At 42.7% G+C, this 15,440-nt stretch overlaps 1 protein-coding gene across 2 annotated transcripts in view; it reads right to left on the reverse strand.

Annotated features, from left to right (window-relative positions):
- The window catches only part of LOC122561834 (uncharacterized), a 98,362-nt gene that overhangs the window by 25,471 nt on the left and 57,451 nt on the right, over window positions 1-15,440 (reverse strand). Inside the window, exon 3 of one of the 2 annotated variants that reach the window (XM_043714057.2) lies at window positions 5,718-5,825. The exons of the other annotated variant lie outside the window; for it this stretch is intronic. Coding sequence (XP_043569992.2) covers window positions 5,718-5,825 — 108 coding nt within the window. The remainder of the gene's footprint in view (window positions 1-5,717; window positions 5,826-15,440) is intronic. 2 annotated transcript variants of the gene reach the window in all.

Genomic DNA, 15,440 nt, shown 5'->3' on the forward strand with positions numbered 1-15,440 from the left:
CACCTAAAATTGACCTATGCTACTTGTTTCAATTACTCTATGTAGTAGTGAGTTCACTTATCCATTGGATTTACTATGACTATCTTAAATTTACAGAGTTCGAATTCTGGTCTCCTTACAAGTTTTCCCCATAAAAGCCAAATACTGCAGATGCTGGAGATCTGAAACAAACAAGGAATTATGGAGAAACTCAACAGGTCTGGCAGCACCTGTGGAGTCAGAAAAGTAGAATTAATGTTTCGGTCCAGGACGAGTCTTCTTCAGAACAATTCTGAAACGCTAACGTGTGTGTGTGTGTGTGAGAGTGGACAGACCTGCTGAGTTTCCCCAGCAATTTCTGTTCAAGTTGATCACAAGTTGTTCCCTATAAGACACCATGGGAGTATGGCTGTGCAAATAATGTAAAGCATTGCACATTGAAATAATCAGGCTGCATATGACAATGAGAATTTAGAGGGAATACTTTACATATTCCTAGTCTAATACGCATTCTATCTGTTTATAATTGTTTTTCATTTCTTTGTATTCCTTGTTAATTTAATTTTGTACAAAGGCTTAGCTCCTTCATTTCTTTGCAGCAGAGAATGGAAACTAATGGAGAAAGTGAAGTCACATGGTGTGCAGGGTGTTCTTGCTAGGTGGACAAAGAACTGGTTGAGCAACAGGAGACAGAGAGTAGTAGTTGAAGCGAGTTTCTCGAAATGGAGAAAGGTGACCAGTGGTGTTCCACAGGGATCAGTGCTGGGGCCACTGTTATTTGTAATATACATAAATGATCTGGAAGATAGCATTGCTGGCCTGATCAGTAAGTTTGCAGATGATATGAAGATTGGTGGAGAGGCAGAAAGCGTAGGGGACTGACAAAGTATACAGGAGAATATAGATAGACTGACAGTTGGGCGGAGAAGTGGCAGATGGAGTTCAATTCAGGCAAATGTGAGGTGATGCATTTTGGGAAGTCTAATTCTAGAGCAAACTATACTGTAAATGGAAGAGCCTTGGGAAAAGTTGATGAACAGAGGGATCTGGGAAATCAGGTCCATTGTACCCTGAAGGTTGCTGCACAGGTGGATACAGTGGTCAAGAAGGCATATAGTATACTTGCTTTCATCGGACGGGATATTGAGTATAAGAGCTGGCAGGTCATGTTAAAATTGTACAAGACTTTAGTTCAGCTGCATTTAGAATACTGTGTAGAGTTCTGGTCGCCACATTACCAAAAGGATGTGGATGCTTTGGAGAGGGTGCAAAGAAGGTTTACGAGGATGTTGTCTCATAGGGAAGGTGCTAGCTATGAAGAGAGGTTGAGTAGGTTAGGATTGTTGCCTGAGGCAGGAATTGAACACGGGTCTCAGGCGCTGTGAGGCAGCAGTGCTAACCACTGTGCCACTGCATTCAAAACTTGTACAACTGATTTCATTTATTCCATCTATTTCATAGAAACACAGAGAACAGGAGCAGATGTAGGCTATTTGGCCCTTCAAACCTGCTTTACCACAGCTTTGAACAATTGCAGCAAGACATTCCTGCTCCTGTACATGAATTTTTTTGCTATGAAGACATGCCAGATGCTTCCTTCACCGCCTGCTGCAGTTGATGGTGAGGCCACTCAACACTGGAAGAGATATGCAGATTCTACACAATCCTCCTCCATTTCCTTCAAAACTACACTTGGCTGGCAACTGAATAAAAGAGAGGGTTGGGCTTGCAAAACGGAGGCTGGCGTGCTATCATTAAAGTCCCCTCTTTTAACTGCTTAAATTTTAATTTGGTAACTGAACCTGTTGCCACTAAAATATTCCTCTGGATCCACGTGGCTCATTTTGCCCTAGACCAGGTATTTACTCAGAGATGTTACTACTCCAAACACTAATGTTTCCATTAGTTTCCTTTAATGGGAAAGCTCGCTTACCCATTATCGTAGAATCCTTACAGTGTGAAAACAGGTCATTCGGCCTTACAAGATCCACACCGACCCTCCGAAGAGTGACCCATTCCCCTACTACTCTACATTCACCCCTAACTAATGCACCTAACCCACACCATCCCTGAACACTATGGGCAATTTTAGCACTGCCTAACCAGCACAGTTTTGGATTGTGGGAGGAAACCGGAGCACCCGGAGGAAACCCACACAGACATGGGAAGAATGCGCAAACTCCACACAGACAGTCACCTGAGGCAGGAATCGAACCCAGGTCCCTGGTGCTGTGAAGCAACACTGCTAACCACTGAGCCACCATGCCACCCCCCTGTGGGCACTAGCTGCCTGGCAAATTTATACCTGCAGACCAAAATCAATTCGAAGGAGTGCAATCTTGAAGTGGCAACAAATCTAAGAAAATTTCCAACTATAATCTGAAAATCTTCAATCAGTTGCCTTGAAACATTTTCATCCCACCAAAAGCTCAACAACCATTACCATTCTTACTAACTTTCAGCCCTAGTATTATGGAAAATAAAGAGCATGAAAGCATGGGAAAGATTAAAGCATGAAGACCACTGGCAATCTGTGGTCTGTGGAAGACAAGATGGGATAAGGCTAGTGGAATGTTCTTACACCAATTAACAGAGTAAGGTTAAGGCTGAAAGGTCACTATGGTGAGATGAGACAACAGCTAGTAGAGCTAGTTTTCCTGTTAAGTGTTATTATGACAGAATTGGGACCATAAATATTTGGAACATGACATTAAAATATCTAATTAATAGTTAGTAGAGTCAGCTTGAGACAGGAGACTACTGTAATAGATGGAATAGCTAAATATCTATCATGGCAGGTTAGACTGGAATGGAAGATCACTGTAGCAGAGGTGATAATAAATAAAGAGATAATGGGAGCTAACATTATTGTGTAGCTAGAGTGAGGTACTTTGATGAATATAGTTGGACATGCTGATAAGCTAACAGAAACATGATAAAAAAAATTAAAAACCACGGACCCTGAGGTTCGGGGGCATTCGAGAATCTGCTTTCTCTGTGTAACGGTTTTTTGTTTGCAAATAAAAGACCGGCTTCTTGAAGAACTCTCTGTGTCTCTGGTGATTCTCCACATTTTCTCCACGACAGTATCTAGCTCCATTTATGGTCAACTGCCTCTGATCCTTCAAGAGGCAAATTTCAATTTGAGAGGGAGAGGGTACAATCGGAAGTGATAATTTTTCAGTTGAACAAAAGGAACTATGGAGCTATGAGGGAGGAGCTGGCCAAAGTTCAATGGTGCAATACCTTAGCAGGGATGACCGTGGGGGAACAATGGTGGATATTTCTGTGTATAATGTAGAAGTTGCAGGATCAGTTCATTCCAAAAAGGAAGAAAGATCCCAGGAGGAGGCATGGGTGGCCGTGGCTGACGGGGGAAGTTAAGAAAAATATAAAGTTAAAAGAGAAAAAGTATAACATAGCAAAGATAAGTGGGAAAACGGAGGACTGGGAAGCTTTTAAAGAACAACAGAGGATTACTAAGAAGGAAACAGGCAGAGAGAAAATGAGGTACGAAGGTAAACTGGCCAATAATATAAAGGAGGATAGTAAAAGTTTTTTAGGTATGTGAAAGGCAAAAAAATGGTTAAGACTAAAATTGGGCCCTTGAAGACAGAAACAGGGGAATATATTACAGGGAACAAAGAAATGGCAGAAGAATTGAATTGGTACTTCAGATCTGTGTTCACTGGGGAAGACACAAGCAATCTCCCTGAGGTAACAGTGGCTGAAGGACCTGAACTGAAGGGAATTTTATATTTGCCAGGAATTGGTGTTGGAGAGACTGTTAGGTCTGAAGGTTGATAAATCCCCGGGGCCTGATGGTCTACATCCCAGGGTACTGAAGGAGGTGGCTCGAGAAATCGTGAATGCGTTGGTGATTACTTTCCAGAGTTCGATAGATTCGGGATCAGTTCCTGCAGATTGGAGGGTGGCTAATGTTATACCACTTTTTAAGAAAGGTGGAAGAGAGAAAGCAGGAAATTATAGACCAGTTAGTCTGACCTCAGTGGTGGGAAAGATGCTGGAGTCTATTATAAAGGATGAAATTACGACACATCTGGATAGTAGTAACAGGATAGGTCAGAGTCAGCATGGATTTATGAAGGGGAAATCATGCTTGACTAATCTTCTGGAATTTTTTGAGGATGTAACGCTGAAGATGGATGAGGGAGATCCAGTAGATGTAGTGTACCTGGACTTTCAGAAAGCTTTTGATAAAGTCCCATATAGGAGGTTAGTGAGCAAAATTAGGGCGCATGGTACTGGGGGCAAAGTACTAACTTGGATTGAAAGTTGGTTGGCTGATAGGAAACAAAGAGTAGTGATAAACGGCTCCATTTCGGAATGGCAGGCAGTGACCAGTGGGGTACCGTAGGGATCAATACTGGGGCCGCAGGTTTTTACAATATATGTTAATCCTATAGAAAATGGTATTAGTTTTAACATTAGCAAATTTGCTGATGATACTAAGCTGGGTGGCAGGGTGAAATGTGATGAGGATGTTAGGAGATTACAGGGTGACCTGGACAAGTTAGGTGAGTGGTCAGATGCATGGCAGATGCAGTTTAATGTGGATAAATGTATGGTTATTCACTTTGGTGGCAAGAACAGGAAGGCAGATTACTACCTAAATGGAATCAATTTAGGTAAAGGGGCAGTACATAGAGATCTGGGTGTTCTTGTACACCAGTCAATGAAGGTAAGCATGCAGGTACAGCAGGTATGAAGAAGGGTAATAGCATGCTGGCCTTCATAACAAGAGGGATTGAGTATAGAAGCAAAGAGGTTCTTCTGCAGCTGTACAGGGCCCTGGTGAGACCACACCTGGAGTACTGTGTGCAGTTCTGGTCTCCAAATTTGAGGAAAGACATTCTGGCTATTGAGGGAGTGCAGCGTAGGTTCATGACGTCAATTCCTGGAATGGCGGGATTACCTTACACTGAAAGACTGAAACAACTGGGCTTGTATATCCTTGAGTTTAGAAGACTGAGAGGGGATATGATTGAGACATTTAAGATTATTAAAGGATCGGACACTCTGGAGGCAGGAAACATATTTCCGCTGATGGGTGAGTGCCGAACCAGAGGACACAGCTTAAAAATACGGGGTAGACCATTTAGGACAGAGATGAGGAGAAAGTTCTTCACCCAGAGAGTGGTGGCGGTGTGGAATGCTCTGCCCCAGAGGGCAGTGGAGGCCCAGTCTCTGGATTCATTTAAGAAAGAGTTGGATAGAGCTCTCAAGGATTGTGGACTCAAGCGTTATGGAGATAAAGCAGGAACAGGATACTGATTAAGGATGATCAGCCATGATCATATTGAATGGTGGTGCAGGCCCAAAGGGCAGAATGGCCTACTCCTGCACCTATTGTCTAAGACCATGCCTATGTATGTTGTATATCCCATCTCTCTCTCTCTCTCTCTCTCTCTCTCTCCAGGGATGTTATCTCTGTTGTAGGAAGACCCCTTGTCACCAGAGTTGAATCCCTCCAAGATTGCATCAAGGCAGAGTTCACATTTTATAGCTCTTTAAGGACATGTCATGCCAACATAAATTTGGTTCCGTATTAAATGTACGAAGAACAGTACAAAGAATAGTTTAAATCCAAAGTTAACTGATATTTAATATATTAAGGAACTATCTCTCAGTTAAATATTCACTGAATATTCCCCAAATACTGTTACATTTTTTTCTCAGAATTCTATGAATATCATTTGTGTTAAATAATAGCGCACCTGTGGCGATTTTAATGTCCATGGTTGATGCAGTGTAGTGGTCTGAGAATGCTCCTGGAGTAGCTGCCGATGTTGGTGGGTGTACAGATGTTGGCTCTACAGGCGTTGCTGCAAACAGACGACTTTCCAGATTTTCATTCATATAAAACTTGAAAGACGTCAAACAAACTCAGGCCACCCATAATTAGCTATGCATCCTTGCTTTATTAACACTCCCATAATTTCTTTTACTTGGAAAAAATGACAATAAAACAACAACTTTCCCTTGAGTGTCTCAGTTATTTTCCTAGAACAATTTATTCTTCATGAATCCACCAAGTTCTGGCTGGTGGGGGGGGGGGGGGGGGGGGGGGGGGAACTGGAGAAAGGCGCGAGGTCCGGTCTTTTAATACAGAGAGTCTGTCAGTGTTCCTCCTTACAAAAAAAAAGATGAATATGAATTTGGACCATAATATCCACTTGAAGAGACCTGGAATGACTGAAGCCCCTGCAAAAGGAATAGAAATGTCTACAATCACAGGAGAGTTCCAGCGCAGCGAGAGACCACTCAGGTCATGAAGGCCATGGCTCTGTGCAATTATACGTTATCTAGCTCTGAACATTTGCAATCACTTTCTCTTTGAATATTATCCAACACCCTTTTGAAAGCTACAACTGAATCTGTCTCCACCACAACCCTCAGGCAGTGCAGAACAGGTCCAAATCACTTGTGTAAACAAAAACTTTTTCCCTAGGTCAGCTTGAAACCTTTGACTGATCACTTTCAGTCACTGCTCTGTGATCCTCAAAACCTCTGCGAATAGGATCTCCCTATCTACTCGATCCAGATCTCTCATGATTGCAATTTCTTGTTCTTTATTTAATGTTTTGAGAAGGAAATGTTAATTGTTGTAATGTACATCAGGAGGAACCAGGTAATAGTATTGCAGCAACAGTCATTCACAAGTAATATATCCATGCTGGGGAACAGGTGTCTATCAAATGGAACTTGTCATCTTTCAGTTAAAGAGCTACCAATGATTGAAGCATGTGATAGATTTTGCATCATACTGTGCAGTAAAACAAAGGCATAGCCTCTGAGTGGATTAATGTTTCAGTTTTGTTTCTGCAACCTCCATCTCCCCCCCATCCCACTCACCAACCCCCACCCCGCCACCACTCCCATCTCCTATTTCTCATCGACATGCTGCCCTCTGGTGATAACAGCCAGAAACACAGCTGATGAAAACCAGCTCCACCCTGTCGTCACCTTTCTCAACCTGCTCCATCCCCCTCCCACCTGCCTCTGAATTGGGGACTCTTTGTTGACATCCAGTATGAGATATTCCAGAATTTCATTCAATTAAATATTGGGAAAACTGAAGCTGTCATTATTGGTCACCTTGACAAGCTCTGATTCCTAGCCACTAACTCTCTTCCTCTCGCTGACAAAGGGTTGGAGATGAAACCCAGGCTCTTCACAATGCTGCTGTCACATCTGATCTTGAGATGAGCATCTGATACAGATGGTGACTTCCCCAAGACCACTTCTTTCTACCTCCATAACATCATCTGGTCATAAACATTCCTCAGCTCATCTGCTACTGAAATACTTATCCTTACCTTTGTTACTCTAATGTTCTCCTGGCTGATCTCCTACATTCTACTCCCTGTAAAGTCAATGTCATCCAAATATATCTACTGTCTATGTTCTAACTTGCACCAAATCTCATTCACACATCATCCCTTTCTATTGACTCATATTAGGTTCTGGTTTAAGAGCACTTGGATTTTAAAACTCTCATCTGTGTTTTTAAATCTCTCCAAGCCCCTCACTACTGCTGCAATCTCCTCTACCCCATAATTCTCTGAGGTGTGTACTTCCCTCTAATTCTGGCCTCTCGAATCTTCCCAATGTTAATGGCTTCATTATTGCTGCATCTTCTTTGAGTTACCAAGGCCTAAACTCTGAAATTTCCTTCCAAAACATCTTTATCTCTTCTTGTTTTGTCTTTTAAGGCATCCCTTAAAACCACCTCCTTTGACCAAGCTTATGATGAGCCAGCCTAATATCCCAATGTATGGTCCAGTGTCATATTTTGGGTATCAACATTCTTCTGATGCACCTCGAGATGTTTTGTTGTGTTAAAACTGCTACATAATTTCAAGTTGTAGTTGCAAAGGTCTAAAAGGCTTTCATGGTCTAAAGGATCAGAAACACTGCAAGGCTGCTCTTCAACGATTCAAGTGAGTCAAGCAAATTCCAGCCAGAAGGTTAAGGGCAAAAGGTGATGGTCAGGCAAGGGGTACAACAGTGACATCTTAACACAGGTATGGTAAACTCAGAATATTATATCAGGTTCGGAGAACCAGGGAGAAAATCAGGATAAATTAGTGAAAAATTAAATTTAGAAGCAAGCCTGTTCGGAAAAAAAGAACAAGCAACATTTGCAATAATAACCAAGCAGGTTTTTTAGGGGAGATTCCTCTGTGGGAGAACCTAGGACCAGGGTCACTGTTCCAAAATAAGGGGTTGTCCATTGAAGATAGAGATGGAGATTTTTTTTCTACGCAGGGCTGTGTGTCTTTGGAACTCTTCTTCCATTCGTAGCACAGTCTTTAGGTATTTAAGACCAATTCCAAAATAGCCAGAGGTGAAAGGTTATTCGGGGTAGATCTCAGATCAGCCATGACCTTACTGAATGGCAAAGCAGAGTTGAGGGTTGAGGGTTTGACTTGTCTGCACCTGCTCCTAATTCATCTGGAAGCTTGATCAAATATCTTTTCCCCATATCTTTTCTGGTAGATTCCACATTTGAATAGCTAACTATATCACCCATGTTGTAATATTTAAGAGTTGTTCTTTTGTTGGAAGCCTACCATTCGAATGAACACTAGGCAAAAGTGAGGACTGCAGCTGCTGGAGATTAGAATCGAGAGAGTGGTGTCGGAAAAGCGCAGCAGGTCAGGCAGCATCCGAGTAGCAGGAGAATCAACATGTTGGGCAGAAGCCCTACATTTCTTTTGACTCTCCTGCTCCTCGGATGTTGCCTGACCAGCCGTGCTTTTCCAGCACCACACTCTCGATTCTAAAGAGCATGTCATTCCATCAATAATCTGCACTGGGTAACAACTTGCAAAGTCTGACAGGGTATGATGATACATGGTGTGCTTAGTGCAGAAAACACTTTCTGCATATTCCAGCCATTTTTTAGTGTCATTATGTTTCTTGTTCAAATTTAAATATGTTCAGTAACTTGCTGGAGCGGTGACATAGAGAAATACTTCTTGCAGTGCTCTGGTTTACCTGTGAAAGTCAACACACGCCATAATTTTATCAAACATCTATTGAAAACATATCAATGGTTTCACTTCCGGTTTCATGCTTCAGCCACCATCTCTCTGGCTTTCCTTGCTTCCAAAGATTGGGCCACAGACTCCCACTGAATTGATGCACACAATGAACAAAGCACTGCAGTGGATTTCCCAATGCCTTCTGGTGCCATGGCTGACCAGGAGATGTTTATCACTTGCCATCAGAAACAGGTTGGCACTCAACCTGCTCGCCAACATTACCAACACCTCCCATGGCCAACAGGACCTTGAACTCAGAGCTTCTGGACCAGAGGTTGGGGCACTACCCCTGTGCCACAAGACCTATACAGCCACTAATGGGTGATGAATAACAAATATGAAATTTTAAGTGTCATTTATACAATTATTACAAAGTTATAGAAATCGGTAATATGCAATCTTTCTCTCATAATGTAATGGTATTTGACTTGTAAATATATGCAGAATCATTGAATGACAGAACACAGAAAGAAACCTATTTGGCTTGCATTTCCTCCAACAGTTCTTTGAATGAATCAGTGCCTGTCATCTCCTCATTCCCCGCAATATTATTCCCTCCTCCAAGTATTTATCTGATTCCCTTTTTCAAAAATGAGTTACTATTGAACCTACCCTTTTCAAACAGCGTCTTCCAGATCATTAACAATTTCTAAAGTCTGGTTCAAATCTGGATGCAACTTTTAAGTGTGATGCCCAATATAGGCTATGAAATGGTCAAAAGAACAGTCAACAGGAGATGGTGAAGTGGAATGTGAAAACTGCAGCATTTATAGCATGGAAGAAAGTCATTCAGCTCATTGAGTCTATGCTGGTTCTCAGTCCTGTCAACTAGGCATAAGTGGGTACTGCAGATGCTGGAGATTAGAGTCAAGATTAGAGAAAGGCACAGCAGGTCAGGCAGCTTCCAAAGAGCAGGAAAATCAATGTTTTGGGCAAAAACCACAGAACACACCAGATTGTCTCCTTCTTTAAAGACCAAAATTTCCCTTCCCACACGGTTGAAGATGCCCTCCAATGCATCACATCCACATCCCGCACCTCCGCCCTTGAACCCCACCCCTCCAACTGCAACAAGGACAGAACGCCCCCATTCCTCACCTCCCACCGCACCAACCTCCGCATAAACCGCATCATCACTGACATTTCTGCCGCCTACAAACGGACCCCACCACCAGGGATATACTTGCCTCCCTACCCCTATCTGCTTTCCGCAAAGACCGCTCCCTCTGCGACTATCTGTCCACACCCCCCAACAACCCACCCTCCCCTGCTGGCACCTTCCCCTGCCACCACAGGAATTGCAAAACTTGCGCCCACATCTCCACCCTGACCTCTGTCCAAGGCCCCAAAGGAGCCTTCCACATCCATCAAAGTTTCACCTGCACATCCACCAATATCATTTATTGTATCCATTGCTCCAAATGCAGTCTCCTTTACAAGGAGAGTGCTTCAGGGAACATCTCTGGGACACCAGCACCACTGAACTCCACTGCCCGTGGCCGAACATTTCAACTCCCCCTCCCACTCTGCTGAGGACATCCAGTTCCTGGGCCTCCTCCATCACCCCTCACTCACCACCCGACGCCTGAAGGAAGAACACCTCATCTCTGCCTCAGAACCCTTCAACCCCATGGCATCAATGTGGACTCCATCAGTTTCCTCATTTCCTCTCCCCCCACCTTACCCCAATTCCAACCTTCCAGCTCAGCACCACCCTCATGACTTGTCCCACCTGCCAATCTTCCTTCCTACCTATCCACTCCACCCTCCCTCAGACCTATCACCTTTACTCCCACCTCCAACCACCTATTGCACTCTCAGCTACCTTCTCCCCAGCCCCGCATTTTTCTCTCCACCCCTGAGGCTCCCAGCCTCATTCCTGATGAAGGGCTTCTGCCCGAAACGTCGATTTTCCTGCTCCTCTGCGCCCACACCTAGTTTTAGTGTGTTGTTGGGTTTGTGGGCTACCATGATGCCAAGGGATCTGAGTAGTATGGCAGTCATTTCCAAGATGTCTTTGATGTAGGGGAGAGTGGCTAGGGCTTCTGGACATATTTTTTCTGCTTGTTTGGGTTTATTGCTGAGAAATCGGCAGACTGTGTTCATTGGGTACCCATTCTTTTTGAATACATGGTATAGGTGATTTTCCTCTGCTCTGCATCGTTCCTTTATGCTGTAGTGTGTGTTGGCTCATTGAAACCCTAAAACAGCAGCTAATGAACTCGAAAGACCCTATATAGACAATGAGCAAAATACGGTGCAAGGAATGTAACAAACACTACATTGGACAAACAGGCAAAAAAACTAGACACCAGGATACATGAACACCCAACTAGCCACAAAAAGATATGACCCTCTCTCACTAGTATCCTCACATATGGATGAGGAAGGACACCACTTTGACTGGGACAATATATCCATCCTAGGACAAGCCAAACAAAGATATGCACGAGAATTCCTAGAAGCATGGCATTCCAATCATAACTATATGAACAAACACATTGAGTTAGACCCCATTTACCACCCTTTGAGAAAAGGAACAGGAAGTGACTTCACCATAGAAAATAACATCACCACAGGAAATGACATCACCAACCCAAAGAAACCCAAACATATAAATAGAAAGCAGGAATTTTCAGCATTGCTTTGCATAAGGTCCACTGAAGATGTTACCTCATAAGGTAATGAAACATCTGGAAATGAACATTTCAGCTCAGCGAGCAAACCTACATCCAAAACCTCAACCTGAGCTACAAATCTTCTCAAAACCCGATAAAAGTTTGTAGAAACAAATTTAAACAAAGCTTCTTTGACAGCACGGTGGCACAGTGGTTAGCACTGCTACCTCATAGTGCCAGAGACCTGGGTTCAATTCCCGCCTCAGGCAACTGTATGTGTGGAGTTTGCACATTCTCCCCATGTCTGTGTGGGTTTCCTCCAGGTGCTCTGGTTTCCTCCCACAGTCCAAAAAAAAATGTGCAGATTAGGTGAATTGGCCATGCTAAATTGCCCGTAGTGTTAGGTGAAGGGGTAAATGTAGAGGAATGGGTCTGGGTGGGTTGCTCTTCGGAGGGTTGGTGTGTACTTGTTGGGCTGAAGGGCCTGTTTCCACACTGTAAGTAATCTAGTCTATTCTTCTCTCCTGTTATCAGACTTTTGAAAGGACCTCTTTAATGTTAATGTTGATCTCTCTCTGTACCCTCCCAGCAGCTGTAACATTGTACCATGCATTCTGTTCGGTTACACTGATCCATTTGAATAGTACAATCTCTTTGTAAAACATGGTAAACACCACTCTTCGCTGTAACTCAGTACGTGTGACAGTAATAAATCATACCAAAAATGTTTACTGTGTTCTGTTACCACTGCAGCTACAGAGGCTGCCCTCCCTGCACAAGCAGTTGCAGTGCCTCATTAACTAGGAAGTGAGAGTCAGAGGCCAATGATGTGTGCACAATAGTAATAGCAGTGGCTGGAGAAACTGTGCATGTGCTGGCCGACAGAGTGCAGCAACACAGTTCCCATCGGAGGGGAGAATCATAGCATATTTTTCTTTCCCAGAGAGCAGGCCACAAACATCCTCTTAAACCCTGAACTCTAAACACTAAATAGTCAGAGTCTAGACACAGCTGATTTATGTGGATGATTATTTATTACTTTGAAGGGAAAATATGGGTTTGCCAAAAATCGAGAAACATGTCCATTAATTGCAATGGCTTTTCACTGATAACATCAATACACTTGGTGTGGGAGCCAATTTCACATTTAGTATTCAGTGATTTTCTTTTTGGACCCTTCAATTCTTCTGACAAGAGCTTCAGTCTGATCTCAATTGTCTTCTCATACCTAGTAACATTGTGAGACAGAGCTTATATCTGTTTTGGCTAATTTTACCCAAAACACGACTATAACTTGAGAGGTACAGCTCCATTTCAGGCTAACCAGGATGCTCTCTTGGTCATACAACTGCAGACATTAGTCATGGGTCTAGCTGTAGAATTTACAGGTGGGTACATCCTGGAGTGGGATTCAAGTCATGAGCTTCAGGCTCAGAGTTAGAGACTCAATGGCATGGACCCACCCTCTGACAACAGCAACAACCACCCAACGGCTAGTGACCAGGTACCTATAAACTGACCCACAAAACTCTCCATTAACAAAACGACAAGACTGGTTTATTTTTAGATGTTTTTAATTATTGATTCATTTGTCAGTGTCCAGCAACGGCTTCACTTACTCGCAATTGTGAAGAAAATGAGAAGAATAAAAATAGTCATTTGGCAGGACACAATTTGACCATTGCTGCAAAAAAAGGGACACTTTTCATGAAACTTTTTTATCTTGCATTGATCAGGAATTTCACAAGAATATCAACTGAGGATAAACCAACATTTATATTGTATGAGAGGAGAGTGCACCTTCTTGAATGTTGGTTTCCTCTTGAATTGGTATTTTTGCAAAATGTCCTGATGGGTGCAAGACACAAAAAATTGACAAGATGTGGTTTTTTTTAAAGTAAAACTCACAGCTAAAAATAATGACACCAAAATAAAATTGCTACTCAGCCAGAGATAATTACTTTTCAAATCAGTTATATTAACTGACTTGTTTGGAAATGCCATGACACATCTCTTGGGCAGTTGGAACTTGAATGCAGACGTTCTATGCTCAGAGGTAGGAAGGCTACCTCTGTGTTTCAACAATCTCTCTCTATCTTTTACATACAGGGATGGGGGGAGAAATTGAACCTGGGACATTATACCCAGAGGAGCAATAGCCTACTTTGGTAAGCCATTCGGACTTCTGATTGCATGAGATTGTAGTCTGTCCAAAGTGCCTCGTTTTCTGTAGGACATTCTCACCATGGGTTACTGGTATGGAGGGAACATCTGACCACTTTAGGAGATCAGGTATAGGTGTAACTCCCTGTTACACTTGATCTTTGGACAAAATATAAGGTTTGGGGATGGGTAAGGAATCAATTCCTTGGAGGGATCCCTGTGCTGAATACATCCAGTTACTCTATCAGTTTCTCAGCTGCTCATGTAGACACAAGTTGCATTTTTACAATTATATAAGTCAGTGTTGAACAAGAGAGGACATCATTTTAAATGGAAGAAGGTACAGCAAAAATTAATTTTTTGATTCATTCCTAATTGTCGAGAGGGCAATAAAACATCAACCATATTGCGTGCGTCTGCAGTTACGTGTAGGCCTGATCAGGCAAGGATAACAATTTCTTTCTCTAAGGGTAATGAGTGAACCAGATGGGTTGTTCTAATGATCAAGAATGGATTCAGGGTTCTCATTAGACTCCTCATTCTAATTCTTTTTAACTGAATTTAAATTCCACCATCTGCAATAGCAGGCTTTGAAACCATATCATCAGAACGGTACCTGGGTCTCAGGAATAACAGTCTAGCGACAATGCCACTACGCCATCATCTCCTCTGGATGATTGCTGCTTGAACCCCCTAGAATTATATAGTGTATAGTTGGGGAGCATTATATTTTGTAATATAATGAAAGACCTTTTCCATCTGTAACCTGGATCAATTTTCACTTCCTGCAGAGGCAGGAAATAGGCTATAGAGATCAGTGGGAGTCCATTCAACCTCTGAGTTTATTGGCTTCAACAGAGAAGAAAATTGCATGGATATATAATGGGTGATCACCAAAAGTGAAGATTTACCTGAGAGAAAGTGTTTGCAATCTGGTCGCTAACAGTGGTGTGCATTACATATTAATCCTATTCTTGTCACAAACAATGTACAATGCACACACGTAGAGTCATAGTGTCGTAGAGATATATAGCACGGAAACAGACCCTTCAGTCTAACTCGTCCATGCCGACCAGGTATCCCAATCTAATCTAGTCCCATTTGCCAGCACTTTACACCTATCCCTCTAACCCTTCTATTCATATACCCATCCAGATGTCTTTTAAATGTTGCAATTGTACCAGCCTCCATCACTTCCTCTGGCAGTTCATTCCATACACACATCACCCTCTGCATGAAAAAATTGCCCCTTAGGTCCCTTTTAAATCTTTCCCCTCTCACCCTAAACCTATGCCCTCTCTTTCTGGACTCCCCCACCCCAGGGTAAAGACCTTGTGTATTTACCCTATCAATGTCCCTCATGATTTTGTTAACCTCTATAAGGTCACCTCTCAGCCTCCAACACTCCAGGGATTTAGCCCCAGTCTATTCAGCTTCTCCCTCTAGCTCAAACCCTGCAACCCTGGCAACATCCTTTTTCCATTGAGAGCTAGGAATGAAAAATTTGGACAAATATTTCATACATTGTCCAAGAATGGTAAAGCGAACTATATTCATTTTGCACGTAGAGCTTTTTCAGCATTGATTGGGAATCAAGCTGGGTCTAAAT

This window comes from Chiloscyllium plagiosum, unplaced genomic scaffold (assembly GCF_037043375.1).
Source record: "Chiloscyllium plagiosum isolate Xiang-an unplaced genomic scaffold, Cpla_swu_hap1 HiC_scaffold_23, whole genome shotgun sequence".
Lineage (NCBI taxonomy): Eukaryota > Metazoa > Chordata > Chondrichthyes > Orectolobiformes > Hemiscylliidae > Chiloscyllium > Chiloscyllium plagiosum.